This window comes from Clinocottus analis, unplaced genomic scaffold (assembly GCF_023055335.1).
Source record: "Clinocottus analis isolate CAN_PGR_092001 unplaced genomic scaffold, fCliAna1.0.p SCAF_7, whole genome shotgun sequence".
Taxonomy (NCBI): domain Eukaryota; kingdom Metazoa; phylum Chordata; class Actinopteri; order Perciformes; family Cottidae; genus Clinocottus; species Clinocottus analis.
In genome coordinates, this window is record NW_027176229.1 from 17,331,634 (window position 1) to 17,353,776 (window position 22,143).

Below are 22,143 nucleotides of genomic sequence, written 5' to 3' on the forward strand. Positions count from 1 at the left end.
TAATAGTAACGCTAAAAATGACATATGAAATGTGTAAAAGCGCACAAATAGTCAATTTCAGTGTCTCAGATTGAGCAGTTTAAGGTTAAGTATTTGTTCGGGTAGTCACGGGGACCCATTAGTTCGGAGCGTGTTCCATGATGAACACAAAATGCCGTTGCACATGTTCACCAACACAGACGGGCTGTTAAAGGGTTTTATAAGCCATTACCATTCCCTTCTAATAGGTTCGGGACAGCACTTGAAAAAGGGGGTTGACATCCCGATAGGGGACAGACAGGTGAATGATGGAGAGTAAAAAAGAAGGAGGTAGAAATTACATAACAGGGAGTGAATAAGAGAGGCAAAGGCGTGGAAAGGGAGAGAGAAAATACTGTAAAGAGGAAAATGGAGAAGGTAAGTGAGAGAAAGGGAGAGAGGGTGGAGGACTGCAGCCAGTGCCTCTATAGGAGCATAGGAGGGTGAGGGAGAGAGAGAGAGAGAGAGAGAGAGAGAGAGAGAGAGAGAGAGAGAGAGAGAGAGAGAGAGATTAAATCAATACTGGATAGCCAGAGAAAGGAAGCCATGCATTAGCAGGAGAAAAGGCCACTCAGTGTCTGTTCTATACTGCAGCGTGAGGATATAGGTGTTTGTGTGCGCGTGTGTGTGTGTGTGTGTGTGTGTGTGTGTGTGTGTGTGTGTGTGTGTGTGTGTGTGTGTGAGCACAAGCAGAGCGCGTGTCGGCCATCTGATATCCTTCAATTTGAGTTCTCTCTCTTCGAGCTCTTTCCCAGTCCCAACACATTCAAGTCTTCTCCTCTTCTCTCCTCTCCTCTCCTCTCCTCTCTTCTCCTCTCCTCTCCTCTTCTCTCCTCTCTTCACCTCTCCTCTTGGCAGGACAGTTTTGGAATATATTATGAATCTCCTTTAGATGCCCTGCCTCAATTTGTATTTTAAGCCAAATATCAGTCTAAGATAAAGAGATTTACCCTCTTACAGTAATTGCTCAATGCATAAAAGCTGTAGGGCTTTTAAATACAACCTTTAAAGATACAGTAAGCGTTCACGTGTTTGCAACATAGAAGCAACCGGAGCCTGTCCAAACACACTGGACTTCATGAAGTCAAGGAAACGCAGAGAACAAGTCACCAGTCCATCATCCTCAGACATTGTAATCATATCATATACAAATAATCATATCTGTGTGAGTCTCGTTTTCATCTGAACTGGAGTGAAGCAGAAACCTCCTTAACCCATGAAGGCAGAATACAGAAGCACACAGAAAGGACCGGGCCAGAGAATCGGACAAGCTCTTCTTGCTGTGTCAGCCACAAAGCCACAATGCCACTATTTTGATTTGGTCACTTAAATTTGTATTCAATTACATATATTAACATTATGCATCAAACATTAGGGTTGCCAGATGATAATAAAGTAAAATCATATTAATACTAATAAAAATAAAATACATTATGAATTATAATTATTATTTAAGTCATATAGGACTCTCCCGATTAGATTTTCACAAGACAATTATCATCAAATTCATCTTTACCTTTGATGATCGTGTGTTTTTTCTATTTTTGTGGGCAAATAAATTGCGCTCAAATTACGAGTGTCTGGTGTGGACAGAGAGTGTGTTACCATCAAATTACGTAAGAGACGCTGAATTCGGTGCAGGACATTCTCATTGCCTACTGTCATGATATAGATATTGTATTTTGTAATTATCAGGGTTGTTGTCATTACCAGCAAGTTGTCACACACTGAAACACACATTTACCCTCGTTGTGAATTACATTACATTACATCTCATGTGCCTTGCATTATTTACACTATTTGTTTTAGAAATAAGAAGAAAACACTTAATGAATCCACTGTTTGTTGTTTTACAAAAAAATGTGTTTGTGATGAACCGTAATTAAGGATCAAAGGGGTCTTGAAATATATTTTTCAGGTTTGTTTGTGCGTGTTTGTGTATTAATGTGCAGCCTGAGAAGGGCAGATGGTGGAAGTCCACTCAGCACATTGCTTCAGCACTGTGCCAAACGATGGGAGGCTAAAGGAGGGAGAGCTGTAGAGTTATGCTGAGAAAAACTGAGAGAGAAAGAAAGATTCAGTAGCACTAAGAGCCAAGCCAATTATAGGTATGGGTGTTCTGGATGGTGGCCACAGAGAGAGAGAGAGAGGGAGAGGGAGAAGAGAGAATGATAGACAGTGGTCAGCAAAATTGAACGTCATCAAAGTTTATAATGGAGAGCTGAAAGACATAAAGAGTGTCTGTGTTTGTGTGTGTGCATGAGAGAGAAATGCTCGATAATCATGACATGTGTTGGACTTTATCTGCAACCTCCATGACATTCATCAGTTGCCCTGCTTATCACTTAATTACCCTGCTGTGCTCTGATCTACAGATTTGCCTCTTTGATCTTCTCTGTAGCTTTCCCCTATCGTTTGTGCAAAGTACATTCCAGATAAAAAAGTTCTTATCCTCTATAAATGTAATTTTAGACAGGCTGTTCGTACGCACGTTTGCATTCTGCTGACAGACACCTGTTTTCGCTGAATAAACTGCATATTCTCAATAATGTAAAATAAAAACAAATGAATCCAATACAAATAAGAAAAATCAGCCTATAAACATACATGATCGAAAGCTTCTAAAATGTTTTGTCAACCCTTGTTTGAAATGTCAAGAATGAATGTTTAAAAGCTTCACAGCAGCTGCCACATGGACCTCAAAGGTTCTCCAAACCATATTCAAGGCGTGACAGCAAATAATTGTTATCGAGAGATATAGTGGAGAAATGTCGACCTGAGAAGATAATACACTCTCCCTCTGAGTGTGTTGTAATCTGAGTGTCTCCTTGCTGTGTGGACTTTTAGTGCATGTGAGCGGGCCCCGCTGGCTAGCTCATGGCTGTCTAGCTCTGCACTGCGCTCATACGACAGTCACAGCTGATATTGACGTCCCAACCCGAGCTGTCACCGAGGAAGCTCGGCACCCACCCTCTTGTTCCCACTGTTATCTATGTCAGCACTGCTGCCGCTGTTTGCACTGTTTGTGCTGTTAGCGCTGTTAGCTTTTAGCATCAGCCGCCGCCACGTTAAGAGCCATGTGGGGGGAACAATTTGCTCTAAATTGCATATCGAGGACTTTAGAAGTGAACTTGTTTTGTCACCAAGATTAGGTTAGACAAGGAGGAGCAATCTTATAAAAACATCAGTGAATCAAGTGAATTCATATTTGTCAAATCTGATTGTGGGTGTATATGTGCCCCACCCCCTTTGTAATGCAATAAAAACAACACCATTTTTCTCACTAACCCAACAGCTTAACAATTGCCAATAATAAGTCACTAAACAACAGTGTGTGTGTGCTCTATAGTGGCTTATTTCAGATCAATTCCTGACATGAACAGGTGCTTGGACATGTTTGTCAGTGAAAAAGAAATGGAAAACACAAGGTAAAAATAATAATAATAAAAGCCTTGAAGTGCAGCATTGACAATATTCTTTGGAGTAGTTAAACATGAATATACTCATAGCTCAAAACCTTTAACAGATACCACCATAGGCATGCACTGCACCTGATAACATGGGCATAAACAAGCACATATAGAGAGAACAGTTTCACGGCACTCTGGCCTCAAGGCATGTACATCATCCATGAAAGGATCCCTGATGGGAACATCTGTGCAAGTGTTGCAGGGCTCCCCTGACAGTCTAAATACTCGTGTGTGTATATGTAGAAATGTAAAAAGACTTGAACCACATATCTACAATATAACACACTATGCTAATATGTTTGCCCCGAAGGCTGCACAGTCATTTAGTCTATATAAATTATGCTGTTTAGTATTTGCGTGAGGCATTTATTATGTGTGAACTCTATTCAAGTCTTGGATCAAATGCAAATCATGAGTCAGTATCTGCAGAGCAACCAGATAGCAGGGAAGGAAGGGCAGCCTCTGGCTAAACTTGTTGATGTCACGCCTCCCCTTCAGTAGAAATCAGCCCCTCAATCAAATGCACACGCTGCTGTTTTTGTAAACACAACGAGCTTATGGGGCCAAGCACGCCTTCCTCTCGCCTGTGCCGTCGTCGTGTTGTCGATCTACAGGTGCTTAGGGGACCGAAGGGACGTGAGAGGCTCTTGCTGTGCGCTTTTTCAGCAACAGGAACGCAGCCTGTAGCACGGCGGCGTTAGCTTGCCCGTCACGGTCTTATTCATCACACCCCCACAACCTGCTGGCGTTAACGCCGCTGAAGGCTCTCAACTCACCCCGAGTCTGCTCTGGACCCTCCGCAAATACTCTTCCATGTCGGCCTGCGTCGCTACGGCGTCGCTGCAGATCTTTCCATTGACCAAGTTTCGCCAATAATGCTGCTGCTGATGCGTGCGTGCGTGCGTGCGTGTGTGTGTGTTTTTTTTTCTTCTTCTCCCCCCCCCCTCCTTCTATCCGCTTCCGAGTCCCCCGTTGCGCTCGCACTGCAGCAGTCTCTGCAGCTGAGTGTGCCGTCAGTCCTTTCCCTTCTCTACGGGGTGAAACCACAACACCGAGCAGTGGGTGTGACGGCAGGAAGAGGAGATCCGACGGAGGCGCGCTCGGTGATTCAACCGCGCTCCCTGCGGTAGGGAGCACCCCCAACGCCCCCACCCCCTATACACACATACACAAACACACCTATCCTATACCAAACATATACACTGACCAATGGAAAACCGTGGTGGATTATCGATAGTGGCGCTCCAGCACCACGGACAGCACCCTTTCACTGCCACAGGCTGGAGTGTTGATTTCAGCTCCTTCACGCTGCTGGTGAACAGAATAATGTATACTTATTTAAGGTGTGCTGCAATGCTTCCATATTTTTGTAGTTTTGCCGCAATGTGATCAAGTCAACTGCCGGAATCCAATCCAAGAAGACTGCAGTACCTCTGTGGAGTGTGTGTGTGTGTGTGTGTGTGTGTGTGTGTGTGTGTGTGTGTGTGTGTGTGTGTGTGTGTGTGCGTGCGTGCGTGCGTGCGTGTGTGTGTGTGTGTGTGTGTGTGTGTGTGTGTGTGTGTGTGTGTGTGTGTGTGTGTGCGTGCTTGTGTGTGAGAGAGGAAGCACTTTAATTAATCGGAAAGATGATCTGTGAGTAACAACCTGAGAAAATTGAGAACACACAAAGACAAAAGCTTTCTCACACAAGCCGACCCTGAAACTTTAATATTTAAAATGGACAGGACATTTATCATTGGGTCAAGGTGCCACTGAATTTATATTCTCTCTCTCTCTCTCTCTCTCTCTCTCTCTCTCTCTCTCTCTCTCTCTCTCTCTCTCTCTCTCTCTCTCTCTTCTCTATCTGTCTGTCTGTTTTATCATGTGCATGGCCAAAACATTTGTTGGGCCCCTATGGACCCCTCACTAACCTTCTGTGCATCATACTAACCAGCAGTTCTCATATACTGGAATGAAGCTACCTGGCCCCTGTTACATTTATTTTTGTGCTAATTAGATTGAACACAACTTTGTCTTGGAAATACACCAAGCACACAATAAAAAGAGAAGTTTGGAGACAGGTCCCCTTTACAAGACAGGGTCACAACCTATTGATAATAAACAGGATCTGCCTTTGAAAGTGACAAAAACCTACATGAAGTGAACCTGCTGGAGCTCTTGGGCCAACTGGAGGGAGGTTTTTGGACTGCCTGTAGTCTAGTGGCCCTGAAAAAAATAACAGAAGTAGGATGGTAATAACAAAGTCAGTTAAGAGGATTTTCTGTGTGTGTGCGTGTGTGTGTGTGTGTGTGTGTGTGTGTGTGTGTGTGTGTGTGTGTGTGTGTGTGTGTGTGTGTGTGTGTGTGTAAGCGTGCATGTGCGTGCGTTCGCATGTTTGTGTGTGTGTGGCTAGATAAAGAGATAAAGTCATAATCTGTATGATTTACGATATATATATATATATATATATATATATATATATATATATATATATATATATATATATATATATATATATTTAACAACTACAAGCAACTGACAGCTGATGGGAGGGAACAGACCTCAGTATGGTCACTGAGTATCGTTGTATCAGGGTCCTTTCCAATACAAATACCAGTCTGTGAAAACAGAGGAGCCATATGAATGGTTTATTAAATCTTTAAAAGGAAATCTGCTCCAGGTTTGATGTGACCGACAAAAGATAAGAGAGCAGCATGAACATGAAAGGAGTATATAAGAGAAAGTCACCTCGTTTCATTACAAAAATATATATTTTGGTAAATTGAATACAGTCTGTTGTGTGTGTGTGTGTGTGTGTGTGTGTGTGTGTGTGTGTGTGTGTGTGTGTGTGTGTGTGTGTGTGTGTGTGTGTGTGTGTGTATGTGTGAGTGTAATGGGAGGAATTACGGTTGTTGGGAAAGACAGGGTAGAGAGAAACAGCAGAGGAGTAAGCACCGAAGTAACAGCCCAAAAGTGTGTGAAGCATATTGTTGTTGCTGCTCAGGTGTTGCCTGTGAAATCTATCTGCATTGGCGTCAGTGTGTTATTTTCAATGCCTCAATGACAACAACAACTTTCAAATTAATAAAGAAAATACATGATTTGTGTAATTGTATGTTTCTTTTAATAATATATATTTGATTTCCAGATGTATTATTTGCTGTCATTTTCATCAATGTTGAACCTTTCCAGCTTCAAGTAAAAAATAAGAAAATTTTAAAGGATTCACATCTGTGAATAAGCCATTTTCCTGAAAGGTATGTATACTCTCTAGAATTTGACAAAATTAAAGGAACACTTTACGATTGAATGCAGTTCAATAAAAAACAACAGTCTAACACTTGGTATCGAGTTGTATTAATGATTCTCTGCACAGTCAGAATTAAAGCTGAAAATAAGCACTTGATTACAAGTGCATATTGATCCCTTTGTATAGGCTTATCCATGCATCCTTTTAATATTCACATTTACAATATTTCCCATTACACAGACATACATTGATAATTTTGCAAATTTCAATATTTCTTCATGATTCCTGTATGCCACGTGAAAGTGTTTGTAATAGCTTTGATCAAAAGAAAGAAACAAATACAAAGCTAACGGATCAGAATGAATCACAATAACAGTTTTCTTGGAAGTTGAGGTCAGAGAGTTCGAGAAAACATGTGAAAGCATTATCTGAAAAATTCGCCACCGTGATGTATGAGGATGTTAAAGTAATACCTTAGCTGACTGAAATAACTCTCGAAGGCAACAGGCAGACACACTGCAGCTTTCATCCATTAATGTTCCTGCTTGCTCGCTCTTTTATGGGCAACTGGAAAGATCCGTCGTATTTTGATTCTAAATAATTTCCCATTACACATATAAGGCTTACAGCGTTTGCACCATAGTCCTAAACTGGTTTAATTTTCCATTGAAAACAATAGGCCTCGCTAATTGATTTTAATGGCTCTCTCCGCGACGATGAGCCCCTTATGACTTGGAGAGAGGTCTTTAAGATTATTATTATTAGTATAATTGCCATTACCCCAACACTTTCTTTTTGCAAATGGGAGACAGAGAAAGAATATCTTTGCCCTTAAGCTGAACAAATAATTATTAGAGACAGGAAACAAACAGACGACCGTCACTCACACGCACGCACACACACATGTAAACGCTCCACCTTTGAGTGGACCCCCTCCTGGCGACCCTCATTCCCTCCGCCGCCCTCTTCGTGCAGCGTGCCGCTTGTAATTTATGCAAAATTAATTGATACATCTTTTATAATTGATGTGCTGTAAACTTAATGAGTAATTTATGTAATTAGTCAATTAAGGATAATTCCAGCATATGTTCCATATGCCCAGAAGGTGTGCTTTACAACTAGTTATTTGTCCAGGAGTTGGGTGCAGGCGAAGGCTGCCGTAGACTACCTAATTAATTTTGTTATGCAGATCAGCCACGGTGTCTATTTAACGGCCCCCTTTGTGAAAACAGATTTAATATTGATCTTTCCCGGGCGTTTAAAGAGGATGCTTTTACGCGCGTTGGCCTCTGAGGGACTTGGAGTTGCTAAACTCATTTTTCAGGTGCCAGAAAAACAATTTTGCAAACAAAACAAAAACAAAATAAAAGACTCAAGAACAATGACAACTTTCTTTATGTAGAGATATAAATGTTCGCCCTTTGTCAGGCGAAGTGACGCTAAAAAGGTGATTTTCCTTGCAATTACATGATGTCTTTAAAATATGCTCTCCGTCGACACAGTTGACCTTTTGAGTGCGCTTGAAGGACTAAGCCATAACGTGAGAGATACACCGGCTAATTAATTGACACAGTTTTGAATATTCATATCTAATACAGCGAGCTTGCCCTTAATTACATTGTTGGACTTCTCTCCTAGGAGGCTAAATCACGATGGGCTTAATTATTGTAATGTATTCGGGGCCCCACCGGGGCACCGGGAAAGACAGGAGCCGTCAAGGACCCAGTCATGACACCTGGCCAAAAAATATACGGGAAGGGAAGCAGCTTTTGTTGTTCTCCGCTGAGCAGAATTCAGAGCAGGGGATGAAGTTTGTTTACATCCTTGTAGGATTCACCGGAGAGTGTTTGAACAGACAGACAGCCGCCGGACTCCCCTCTCAGCAATTAATCAACAACAGCCTCCCTTCTCTCTCTCCTCCCTCTGTCTGCGTGTGTTTGTGTGTCTGCACACGTGTGTAGTTGAGAGCAGAGGAGTATACCGCACTGATGATTGTGCGCAAAGGAAGACATGATTTATTGTTCGCAAACTCTGAAAGTGCAATCGAGCAAATTTAGCAAAGAGGTTGTATTTATATATTCCATTCTTCACTATTTACTCTCTCAAGTGAAAATGCGTGCTAATGGGCGATTCAAATCAACATGCTCTTATTTAAATCGTGATGTCTCACTACAGATATTTAGATTTTTACTAATGCAATATATGCTTTCTCAAATGATTAAACCACAGACATCTTTATGCGATGAAGCCATCCAACGCCATAACATTGCTGCACGTCCCCAGTCTCCGGTTTGTTAACAAACAAATCAGAGAGGTTAAAGGTCGGGTCACTAGAAGTAAGAGAGAGGATAGTGGCGACATCGAGAAGCACGGCCCCTATTTTATTTATTTTAGTTCCTGTGTACAAGGAATCTTTGATTGGCAAACAAGAGACAAGAAGTGTCTTGAACGCACCGCACCCCTCATTTTTATTCATTTCTTTGCCCCCGTCTCTCTCTCTCTCTCTCTCTCTCTCTCTCTCTCTCTCTCTCTCGCTCTCTCTCTCTCTCTCTCTCTCTCTCTCTCTCTCTCTCTCTCTCTCTCTCTCTCTCTCTCTCTCTCCACACACGCACACACACGCGCGCGCACACACAGAGCCCTCTGCTCTTCCCTGACGTGTCGCCTAAGTGTCTGGATAACAGATAACAGAGCCAGCGACCTGCGGGGGTCTTACAAAAGCAGCACTCTGCGAGTGGGAGCATCGCACAAGAGAAGAGGAGCACACGCCACACACAGACAGCGAAGCCAAGTGGCCCCTGACATCCATCCTTCAACCGCCGCGGAAACTAAGAGGACCTCCTAACTTTTACGCACAGAGACTGACTTTTACGCACAACGCCAAGAGCATTTTTGACATAGAAAAGGTCTGTGGAAGAAACCTTATTGGGATGCAGGAGCTTCTCACGGATCTTACCTAACAGCTAACAGCAGCGGGCCTTTATAGCCAACACTGTATTACTGTAAGACAATGTACCAGCTTCTAATCTGATGGCTCAGAACTTTGGAACAGACCCGTCAGATGGAGACTGATATGAACACTGTCAAGATAGCGCCTTGAAATATATAATTGAAACTATAACTTTAAAGGCTGTTTCGTTTAACAATTCAAACTTTTAGAAAGCAGTAACCAGTCATGCCTCGTCCGGGGAAGAACTCTTACAGCGACCAGAAGCCCCCATATTCCTACATATCACTGACAGCGATGGCTATCCAGAACTCGTCCGAAAAGATGCTGCCTCTGAGTGACATTTATAAGTTCATCATGGACCGCTTTCCGTATTATCGAGAGAATACCCAACGATGGCAGAATTCCCTGCGACACAACCTCTCTTTCAACGACTGTTTCATCAAGATCCCTCGGCGGCCTGATCAGCCCGGGAAAGGCAGCTTTTGGGCTCTACACCCGGACTGCGGGGACATGTTTGAGAACGGCAGCTTCTTGAGGAGACGGAAGCGCTTCAAGGTGCTGCGGGCTGAGCATATGGCCTGCAAGAGCTCCCCGATGATGCATTACTTTCACCATCACCACCACCACCCGGGCAGCAAGCTGGGCACAGCATCCGGCCACCATGACCACTCAGCCGGCCCAGCGAGCGCCGTAGGTCGGCTCCCTCCCTTTCAGGGTTACGGGGGCATTACGTGCGCACAGTCCGGCGGGTTTAAACACCCGTTCGCCATCGAGAACATCATAGGACGGGACTACAAGGGTGTGATGGCCAGCGGGCTCCCACTGACCTCGGTCATGCACCACCTGGGCTACCCGGTGCCCCCCCAGCTCAGCAGCGTGGTCAACTCCATGTGGCCACACGTCGGGATGCTGTCAGAGTCGATGGGTGGCGTGCACGTACCCGCATCATCCGAGTACGCGCCCTTCGGCGTGTCAGCAAAGGGCCTGTACCATAATGCCAACGGGCAAACCCTGCCTGCCGTTCCTGTGCCAATAAAACCAACCCCATCCTTGGGTCCTGTGCCCAGTTTGACGGGGCTACAGTCTGGCCCGACGCAGCTCTGCTCACCGGTCTCAGTGATGGAGAAAAGCGATCTGTTGGAGGGAAAAGGCCACCCTGTGCACCCGGCTCTCCTGCTGTCCTAACCGGGTAAATTGCGGGTCATTTTTGAAAAGTAATGCAAACAAGAAGGACATTGTTATTGCATAAAGTAAGACAGACGAGGCATATCAGCAGCATCATAGTTTAAGTTATAGGTGCAGCTGTAGAAGAGTAGTAAAAGCTAAGGTTAACATTGTGCTGTGTGATGAATTTTTCATTAGACCCATGTTGATTGAAATCTTAATTTATTTGCACAATTTGTGAGGGCATTTACCACATACTATAATGTGGCACTGATAAATACAATCAGACAAGTAGATATGCTGAACCCAAAGAAAGCTTTGATTTAGGAGACAAACAGTCGAATCTTATTCCCAAATGCAAACCACAAACTCTGTTTATATATGTTTTGCTCTTATTCTGTTTATTCTTAATCTGTGGCCTATTGACTAAAGACAAATAGGCCATCATGTTTTTTAATCAGGCCTGTTGCACTTTTTTTGTGTGTTACTTAGCAGTGAATTGAAAATGTTATGCTTGTATTATAACACTATTTATCTGAGAATATTCATAAAGGAGGTAAAACCGAACCTACTTTGGTGTTGTAGTTATTTATACTTGTTTCGATTAGATGTCCTCGCTGTCACTGTTTGCACCACATTGAAGGGAAAAAAGAAACAAATTCCATTAAACTCAGATATTCTTCTGAGATTACAGTGAGATTAACTTAATGTGATGCAAAAATCTCACTTTTGCAGTAATTTACAAATCCATCTTGTTGATTTTTGCATGTGTAATAATTGTTTCCAAACCCAGTTATTAATTTGTGCTCATATCACCGTCTACAACAAGAAATAATACCTTTCCACTAGTTGCTCTCTGAAACACATTATTGATGTAGTTTATTTCCTTTATTTTATAACACCACTTTTCAAATATAACAGATCCTAATTTAGACCGCCATGTTTTAAAAATATTTTTAACAGTATGGGGAACATACATAAATATACTAGTGAGTAAAACTTTTGACAGCAATTTAGCCATTTCGTCAAAAACATGACATAAAGTCGCTTAAAACATTATGACCCAGCCAAACAAAGTCAAACGTCTTGAACGTCTAACTCTGATTAATCACAGGGGAACAATTGTTGGGAAATAATTTAGCAGGAAGTTTGTAAGGTTGGTGAAAATCTGTGAAATACAAACTTTGCCTAAACCAAACCTTTGCTCAAAGAAATGTTTAGATTCAAGTCTAGCTATCATCTTCCAAAATTCATAATTATGTGCACTTATTCAGGACAATGACTGCATCATGTTATGAATCACATCTGGAACAATGAAAAAATAAATAGAAATGATCTTCACAAGATTGATATCAGAGCAGCTGACACCGACCGAGCTGCAACTTCACCTCTTCAAAAGCAAGCGGGGCGATGGGATCAAGTTTTGCTCTTTTGTTTGCTCTGTTTAAACGTAGCTTTGAAGCTTCTCCTCTCCAGCAGCACAAAGCAACATGTTCAGCCCACTGAAAATGACTTATATTCAACCTCTTGTCCCCTGTTTAGCATCCCAAAGGCTCCCACAGCCGACACCATTGTCACACCAGCCTCTGAACAAATAATTGAGACGCACCAGTGCAGAAGAGGCGTGGGAGTAAAGAATTAAAACCTATTTTGGTGTCACGAGCAGAATACATCTTCTCTCATATCACCTCCTGCGATAACCTGCAATATTTCTATAGTTTTTCTCTATTGCACCTAGATCTCCAAAGGTTATCTCCTCTCATTTATCACCTTCTCGTGTAGACTGCACACACATTTTTGCGCACACTTTCTCTGCAGGGTGTCTCTGATCTCTAGTTAAAGGGAACTGAAATTTCAGTGTGAAAAGTGTGCGCTCTGCCTGTAGGTGTGTGCGTGTGTCGCTTTAATTCCCTGATCAGCAGGCCTCAATGTCTTTAATAGCCCTCACTGCATTAGTGCATAATTAAATGCCACTAATTAAGACACAATAAGAGGAGTAATAATGCAGCCATTATTACCCTCCATGATCCTGTGTCCTCACAACACCGTAGTTAGAAGCCTCTGGAATCGTAATATCACATGAGGTCTCCTAATGTGCACATGTGTTTATGCACAGGCTAATAGGAGGTATGTGCAGCTTATTTATATGCTTTTTTTTTATAAGGGTAGGCACTGTGCTGGGTGTGTCAAAGCATTTAACAGCATATGTTAAATGATTTTCAGTCTGCAGAACAAGTTGGGGCATCGAGATATGTCTTAAATGCTCTGATTTTTGTTGGCATGTGCAGCTTCATTACTGTGTGAGATCTCATTCTATATCTGGTGTGTTTCTTTATGTGTGTCAATATAAACATTTTGCCTTATATGTTGAAATTAAATGAAATTAAATTTCTACAAAATAGTTGGATTTAATGTATTTCTTAGGGGAAACAGCTGGACTTGCATATACTGAACAACCTTTTGATTTACTTATTTTTTCACCCAAAAAATTTCAACTTAAAGTTAAACTTCTTAATAATACATTCTGAGTTGATTGTACAAAACATTTTTTTTCTCAGCTCAGAATAAATAAAAACCAGCTCACTAAACCTTTTCTTCACTTTGAGATAAAAGCTTGGAAGCACCACGCTTCAGTTTTTTTCAGTATTAATTTGAATCGGTGGCCAATGTCATCGAATTGGTGGAAAACATAAATGAAGTGATTACAGTTAAATAAAGGAAAATGCTGAGGCTTGTTTCAGTGTGTCACTCAAAAGTTAACATTACAGAAAACTGCTAGTCTACTGTGTTGGATTGCAATAGAACAACGTATAACTGTTGAGGATTTTCCATAAAATAATATGAACTAACCAGAAAATATAAAAAATGTAAAATTCACATTTCTATCAAATGATTTGACAGTGACTCCTCTCTAAATATATAAAACGTGTTAATGTAAGAACTGCACATTTCTTTTTGTAGACTATTAACTGTAACACAGCAATTGATATTGGAACTTGTTCAAATATAACACAATTACAAAGACTGACTCATTAAAAACAAAAATTCAAAACTCTAGCTGCTTACATGCATAACCATTTTTTAACAGGTGACCCCCATGTACCGATTTCACCAACACTACCTTCAGGAGGGCTCACAGTGATATGATGATGCTTCATTTGAACAACACAAATATAATATTACACTGTATGAAACACAATGATAAAAGTGTATAAGGCATTACTATGGAAAAACTATTAATCATTTGAAATATGAGCTTAAATGAATAATGGAGTCTTATGAATGAATAAAACATTTAGGTCAGAGGTGTTTTACTGTCAGCCCTTAGAAATGAAACGTTACGTTCTTGAATAGGCGATGATACATTAGTGGTAATTACCCACACTTCATAGGGCCAGGGTGGCAAATTCTACATGCGTTTTTCTTAATGACCAGCAAGAGCGGGCCATCCTAATGAGCAGCTTAATTCATTGATCGGATCTGACGTTCGCACTACCTCAAGCACACTGGCTCACGCACACATTCAAACGCACAAACATTAATAACCTTAAATATCATGCTTTGTTTCAGATCGTGTATTGCAACAGCAAATAACAGACATTTGATCTAATTTCCTTCCATCTAATGGCCGTAAGAGGATTCCTTGTTCAGTGGAACCATTTCAACAATAAATGGAGGCAAACAACTTATTAACAGCAACTATAACTTTGTTAAACAATTTACCAAACAACAGAAATGTGTTTCTTTATCAAAGGATCACCAGCCCTCATTATTAAAAGTTAAAATATATCAAAATGTTTAATTATTTGCAGAATTTAGAGTACGGTGAAGGGAGCTCATTAGAAAAACTCTCACTACTTGAAATTGGCTCAAGGTTCCTCCCTTTTATAACCACAACAATAAGAAATGACAATGAAAGGTGGGTGAAAATAAGCAAAGAGAGAACGTAAACAAAAGAGTGCTACAAAGACAAAGAAGATGAGCCCAGAAGAGAAGGAACGTAGGGAAGAAGGACAGTGTGAGAGAAAAGTACAGCTGCACAAGGTCAGTAGGTCACCATATCCTCTATAGAGCTAATGAAACTGTAATATTCTTTTTGTCACAGATTACAGGATCATTGCTGACCTCCTAATGCAGTCTGACGAGATTTGTACATGAGGACCTTGAGACAGACAGACAGACCTATGAGAAACAATTTACCAAATTACAGAAATTGATTTGAATTGAAAGAGACCGTGGTAATAAATTCAACATGGCGCAGTGTTGAGATTCCTCTCAATTTCAGCGACTCATATTTATGAACTAGTTGTCAGATTCTGCTTTAATCAGGAAGTTGTAAGGACACAAGCTCGAAGGCGCTTTGGATTCATGGAATGAATCAACTCTGACACAATATGATTCCAGTTAAATTTCAGTTCAGTCATCAATCAGGATGATTAATAAACCTAATTTGCAAATGTGTGCAATTTAAATTCCTCTAAGACTATCATATAACACTCCTAATTTAATCTACTTATCCAAAAATATGTTTTGGAGATTTTCTACAACCTAGTTTAAGTTTGTATGGCATCAACAGTTTTGAACGGTTGCCTCTCTACGTCACCTAAACCACATCGTAGCCGCCTGCAGCTCCTGCAGCTCCTCACTGATTGGTCCGCGTTCTGGCTTCCTGGACACAAAAGCATTACTTGAAGCCTGACAAGGCGTCACATAGTGGACACAGGTAACTCATGGGCACAGTGTGAGATTAAGGATGTGCACAGTCGTGACAAGCGGCGGTCTTGCAGTACCCCTGATGGGCCCAAAGACACAAGGGCCAGCTTTCATTTGAAATACTTTGCAGGAGCCTTCTGATCAAACTCACACAATTCACACATTCACACAAATATTCTGTTGGCCACAGAGCAGCTCCACCTGAGAAATTGGGTCGAGGCGCTTTGCTCAACGGCACTTCAGCGGTGTAAATGAGGTAGGGGCAACGACTGCTTTTCCACTTTCTCCAACCAATTCTCTCCTGCCGGGCCAGTGGAAAGCACACTCATAGCGATGTTTATCATTTATTAAAATACTTTCCACCGGATGTACAAAGCACATTCGGTGTTTGCTCACTTACTGAAATGGTGCACGGCACAGTGGTGCATGTGATAACTTATTTTAACAGTACATATGATTCAGTGCAAGCAGGCAGCCAGCATACGGCCACATCCGTTCTTATCTTGGTAATGGTTTCCTTGCCATATTCACTGCTGTGGTCTTTAATAGTGGGACGAGAGGTCATCTGGCACAAGTGTATGGAAGTCAGCATCAGCCAATGAAAAGGCCATCGGAGGAGGATTAGCATATTGGCATCAGGCCTGGAGACAAAGGGAAGTTGTCGAGGGAGAGAGTTCTAACGACAGGTCACTTTGGACCTCGGCCATTACTATAACTCTTCTTCTCTGTCTTTTCTCTATAATGTAGCTCATTCTCTTTTTTTCCCTTTGTCCTTCTTACTTTCTATTACTCTTTCAGTCTTCCCCGACCCTCTGTTGTGTGTTGAATGCGACTCACCTGATCCTCTTTCAGCCATAGAGGATGTGAATGGCTTTCTGAATATGTTTTTTGCCATTATTTTACAATTTGTTCCACCTATTCTCCTAAACAGTTGCCCTCTCCCCTACCTTCCTTCACCCATTTATCTCCGTTGCTCCCCCTCCCTGTCATCCTCTCTCTTCTTAATAATTAGACAATGAATCACTAATCTGGGGTAAAATTTTATCCGCTCGCTCTGGCTAAAGTGTTTTGTGTCTGTGCCGTCCTTCTGACGCAGCTCATATCATCTCCAATCTGCCATCTATCTTTATTGGCCCAAATTATTACACCTTATTAGCCATTATTACATTTTATTGTCAATTCAAAACAGGTCGATGGTTCAGCCATTCTGGCCTCCTTCCCACTCTATTCACTTGCCCACTTTCTCTTAGCAGTTCAGACAAAGAAGTTATCTGGCCAAAAAACTTCAGCAATTTCATACGAGGTTAAGTGCTTTGCCCATATTGTACTCTGCAATAATAGAGATTAAAGTCAAATGGAAATTAGCAAAGTGTGTCTTCAGCTCTTCGCCTGCTCAGAGTTTGTACTTGGAATAAATCTTATCCCACAATGTCAGAAGTCAAAACATAATAATTGTCAGTGTATAACGGTTTGGTTGACTAAAACTGCTTTGGATCTGTGCAGGACCGAGTTGGTTACATTGTCATTTGAAATTGGAGCTAGAGGTGCTTTAAACGAAGACTAACCACATATAATCAGACTTGCTTGATAGATCTTTGATCGTCAGGCGCCAGGTTTTTCCTGTCTCATTTACTACATTTATTCACCACAAGTATAATTCCTCTAGCTGAGCAAATTTGAAAGAGTCAACATCCACGAAAAACAGTCAAAGTTTCCATTGTACCTTCTTTGTGATGAAGGAAGGCTAAAAGGTTACTTTTAGCTCCGGGCAGGCGGTTAGCGGGATGAAGTTACAGCCTGTAAATGGCCTACATCAATTATAATGTCGACAAACACAGAAGTGAAGTGTGCTTTCAAACAATCCAGCGTTTTTGCTTTGGTTTGAGAAATGTATAGAGAGAGATATAGAGAGGCCCGTTTCAACTTTGACTCCTACAAAAGTGATCACAAATGAACCCTCACAGGTTTTATTCAATAACACCTTGAAGCAGTTTGTAAAATTAGTTAACATCTTGTTCGACCCAATTATTTAACTAACTTAAACCCACAAAAACATGTGATAATGATTTGTCATTTAAAAAATCAAGAGCTCCAGGACAAAAAGGTTTTCATACTAAACACTTGACAGCGGTATGGCATTTGTCAACAATGCAGTGTCCTCCTGTGAGCGGTAATTGCAGCTGCGACAGTGGTTAAAGGCAAAGGTCCTCCTCTGACTCCCAATCATTTATCTCTCCATTACAGAGAGCACTCCGGGTTTTTAGTAGTGTAATGAAGTCAATCTTCACCATCACAAAAAGCCTCTTGACCCCTGGGTGCTCTGGAGGCCCTCGACTCCTCCCGAACATATTCATCATCATCATATTTCTTTCTCTGTCACACCCGCTGCATGCAAAGCGGCAGGCACATGAGCAGAGGTGCTGCCTCTCACTTACTGTTCAATTACAACAATACGATCATTTAAATGAAGCATGGGGCAGGTGTATTCATGTCTGCAGACTTGAACACATTTGAATATTTTGTATGGATGTTATAATGTTAATATTGTATACAATAAATAACAATTAAATCCCACTTACGTCTCGATCAACCGTAAATCTAATCCATGTACGCCCTCTTGTGGTTGAAGAACTTCAGTTGTTCAACGGGCCTTCTCCTTCGGCAACCTGACCTCATCTGTGGACAGAGAACAAGATGACAGGGTTTTATAACAGGAAATGCTTTTTTTCACATGGGGATGTTGTTTGATAGAAATTACACATGTTGTATGGATTAGTTTAAATATTTCTAGAGAAGCATGAAGAGTCCAAAAACAGAATAATCTACAGGTTATTAGAAAAACATTTGAAATAGAAAGAAAGTCCTATCATGGAAGAGAGCCTGTGGAAACAACATGCAAGAGTAATTTATGTAAAATATCTTTGATGTAATATCTAGAACTCCATGAAACAAACAGAAACTGGAAATGCCTTAGATGACCAAAAATAATGAATTCATCCTGCAGACATTATATGATAAGTGACAAGTGTATTTAATCAATAAAAGCAATCAATCTAATATGTGCTGTTCAGTATGTTACGTAAGCCTACACTTCTTGCAGAAAGTACAGCGACCACAACCAAAACCTTGATCTCACCTTTCTGAGAGTAGAGAAGCCACATACATCTGTGACGTTTGAAATACTAAAAAAGTAAATAACTTTCAACAGAATTATGAAATCCCTTTTCAGTTATCTTTTCTTTTTTTAAGGATCAATGCAAAATCACAAAATGTTACCTTGATTACATAAAAACCAGTGTATGAATGTGTTGCCTTTAATCCACATCACATCAGCTGTGTGAGTGGCCGTTTAAAGGTCGGCGGGTGGTGGCTCTCTCCCTTTGAACAAAAAGGCCAGATCTCTCATCTCTCAAAGGCGGGTTATACTGATCTCATCATGAGCACAACAAGACACACCTCCATATTTGATTGTGTGTTTTAAAATGAATTTAACCCGAGATATCTAAATGTATTTCATGTAGTGTGAATTATTTGTATGTCTTTGAATTGTTTTCAAAGTGTGTGCTGCATGCTTTAGAGACATTTGAAAGCATCACAGATAATGCTTTGTGACTGGCTTCCTTATCATACAGTCCAATAGGCACAGTTCAGTGTTGATGCACAACTAAATGCGCAATGATGCACCCAATTCTAATTCCTACCCACACACCCAGTGTCCAACACACACTGACTGACTGTATACACTGTGTGTTGTTGTCTGATGCATCCGGGGGTGGCAGATTACTGACGTAGAGCCTCGCACTCCCCTTTAAACTCTGTCATTCGCACATCCGTCACACTTATGCAGTTCTTTCCTCAGAGGCGGACACATCAAGACCTAGCAGGTGAGGGGGAAAAAAACATGTCATTTTATTATTTGCCACTAACTTTAACTTCCTTTTTTATTGTTCTTAAAAAGTGTGTTCTGTTTCATACATTGTTAGTTTGATTCTTCTAAACTATATTTTGTATTCTTGTTGCCATAGGACAAAAGTGTGGACATTTACAAAGACCTCACATTGTATTCATACATCAATAAACAACTATGTGGATGTTTGATAAGATCAGGGAGAGCGTCGAGAGCGTTCCTCTGGACCTGAGTCGTTACCTGGGGAAGAGTGAGGAGGATATCTGTCTGTCTTCTAAGGCCAGTCTCTCTCACCATCTGCACAACAACATCCTCACCCCAGACAAGATCCCAGAATTCTGCCTGCCTCCAAGGCTTCACAAGAGAAGCCCGCTGCTGGAAGCTGAGACAGCGTTACCTCACCGGCACGGGCACTACCAGAGCAGCACTTCCTCAAACACCACACATGTAAAGACAACGGACATGAAGACGAAGACTGAGGATGCATCAATGGCTTGGAAAGCTACAAAGAAACCGTTGCCATTCTCTGCAGAGGGGTATGGCCTGGCTGGGATATATGAGAGCCCCAACACTCGGAGGAAAGAGTCTCTGTTCCACTCAAAGTGCCCTGTTTACATGTTTGATAGAAGCCTTCCTACTGCAGCACCTAGACTAGCAGAGGTGACACACCTGCCCAAGAAAACGTTATCTGGGTTTTTCCCTCTGTTTTCTTCCAAGAGTCTTTCGGAGACAGGAAGCACAGGAAGTGAAACACCTTCTTCCAGTGACTCCTCTCCCCTTAGTTCTCCTTATAGTGCTAAGTCCTCCCTCTACTTCCCACCAGGCAGTAGCCGCCTTAAGGGAGCGATGTCCTGTCCTTCATTAAATGACAGACGGGTGGACGGAGAGAGGAGAAAGAGGGGGTGGTTAAGTTTAACAAACTCATCCAGTAGCCCTCCAAGCTTAAAAGGAAGTTCAGTCACTTTGGCCCCACCGGTCCTCTCCCCGTTGGATGTTCTGCATTGCCAGGAAATACTTCAGCATGAGCATGTCCTTCCTTTGCAGGGCCGTGGTAAGGTGCGCCTCTTCGCTGAGCATAGCACAGTCTCCACCAGCACGTTTCCATCCCTCTCCACTGTCAGAGTCCTTGTGGTGTCTGTGGAAGGTCTATGGGATACTGACCGACGGACCCTGAACTGTGCAGTGAATCTGTGTCTGACCCCAGGGAAGCTTCAGCAACAGGAGAGCGCCATCATCAGAAACTGTCGCAGCCCTGTGTTCAATGAAGATTTCTTCTTTACAGAGCTCACAAGGGAGGATCTGCTGACACTGCAGCTATGGTTAAAGGTGATGTACAAACCTGCAACTGGAACATTAAGGAGAGGAACTGTGATTGGAGTGACCACCAAGCCTCTGTCTCAGTTACTGTCTCTTAAAAAAATGGGCTGAGGAATAACTGATTTTGTGTTGTCTGGTGGGACGACAGCACATGATATATGATAACTCTTACACTATGTATGAAAGAAACAAGTTTAAGTAAGGGACATTATAGGAGTTTGTGATAGCTATAGGAGCATTTTACAGCTGCTATGTAAAAGATGTTAAAAGAATTCTAAGAAACACTATTTACACATTGTATAATTTTAGTTATCAGGTATATGCTGTAATTGTATTTTTTGTATTCAACCACTAACCAAATTGTAGTGTTATTTGTAGCATATTTGTCTTAGGTTTCCTTGTTCTCTGACAAAACCATACGAATAATAATAGTGTGAGTGCTGCATGTCAAATATAAAACATGTTTGTGTCTCCCTTCTGCAAATAACGTAACAATTTGAAAAAGGTTAACTGTTTTTAAACGTTAGACTCATGAAAAAAGAGAAAATGTAACAGGTTTCATATACTGTTTGTAAATACTGTCTGTGTCAACATACAGGTTGGTTTAATTAATGAGTTATAAAATAAAGGTTTTGAACTTGAGGACATTTTGTGTATTTGAGGATCCAAAGATCTACTTAGAGAAGAAATCAACATCAGATAAAATGCTATTTATTGGCCAAACTATACCTAATTTATAAATGTTATTGGACAATTATTTTCTAATTATCTTTTACTAGACCCATTCCTAAATAAGCCCAATGATATTAAACTTGGGACATAAAGACAATGGTAATATAAATAATTATCTGCATTTTCCAAAATGCTTTCAGTCAGAATACTCTTGCATATTGTTGTACACAATGATTACATATTTGTATTTATTTTTTCAAACTTGTGGATATTCTTCTTAAAAAAAATCGAATGAAAACTAATAATGATGATCGTATTGATCAAGACATCAAAACCCTAGATAATTATCAAAGAGACATGTAACTATAACTAAATATATGGTTTAAAATACACTTATACTGCTATCTACTGGTTGAAAGGGGAAACACTTTATTTTTGACAGACTCGTATCTTCGGTCACCTGCTTTGTTTCACGTCTCTCTTCAAAAGAAAAAAAACAAAAGAACCATTTGCAATAAACAAAATTGACTTGTTATTTAAATTTGATCCTCTTATTTTCGTTTTTGGATTCAGACGAAAAACTGGTTGCGTTTTTTCGTTCGTAACAGAAAAGGAAAGACACATGGTATTTCTATATTTTCGTTTTTTCAACTAAACTATAAGAAACAATAGAAACCAACACGAACCATAAACACATCATAAACCT

General features: G+C 41.1%; 4 protein-coding genes across 4 annotated transcripts in view; 2 read left to right on the forward strand and 2 right to left on the reverse strand.

Moving 5' to 3' along the window:
- LOC137805219 (uncharacterized) overlaps positions 1-4,595 on the reverse strand; it is a 31,898-nt gene extending 27,303 nt beyond the window's left edge. The window contains exon 1 of the mRNA XM_068605025.1: positions 4,265-4,595. Within this exon, the coding sequence (XP_068461126.1) occupies positions 4,265-4,303 (39 nt within the window). The 5' untranslated portion in view covers positions 4,304-4,595. The remainder of the gene's footprint in view (positions 1-4,264) is intronic.
- LOC137805142 (guanine nucleotide-binding protein G(q) subunit alpha) overlaps positions 1-22,143 on the reverse strand; it is a 199,811-nt gene that overhangs the window by 116,394 nt on the left and 61,274 nt on the right. The gene's annotated exons all lie outside the window — the stretch shown is intronic.
- Positions 9,890-10,974, forward strand: foxb2 (forkhead box B2). Its single transcript, XM_068566601.1, has one exon. The coding sequence runs from the start codon at positions 9,890-9,892 to the stop codon at positions 10,847-10,849; it is 960 nt and encodes a 319-aa protein (XP_068422702.1). The 3' UTR covers positions 10,850-10,974.
- On the forward strand, positions 19,395-20,987 carry LOC137804926 (C2 calcium-dependent domain-containing protein 4C). Its single transcript, XM_068604430.1, has 2 exons — positions 19,395-19,425; positions 19,567-20,987. Exon 2 carries the CDS (start codon positions 19,626-19,628, stop codon positions 20,874-20,876), a length of 1,251 nt encoding a protein of 416 aa, XP_068460531.1. The 5' UTR covers positions 19,395-19,425; positions 19,567-19,625; the 3' UTR covers positions 20,877-20,987.

Coding starts and splice junctions, on each gene's coding strand:
- LOC137804926 (XM_068604430.1), top strand. CDS start 19,626: ATGTGGATGTTTGATAAGATCAGGGAGAGCGTCGAGAGCGTTCCTCTG.
- foxb2 (XM_068566601.1), top strand. CDS start 9,890: ATGCCTCGTCCGGGGAAGAACTCTTACAGCGACCAGAAGCCCCCATAT.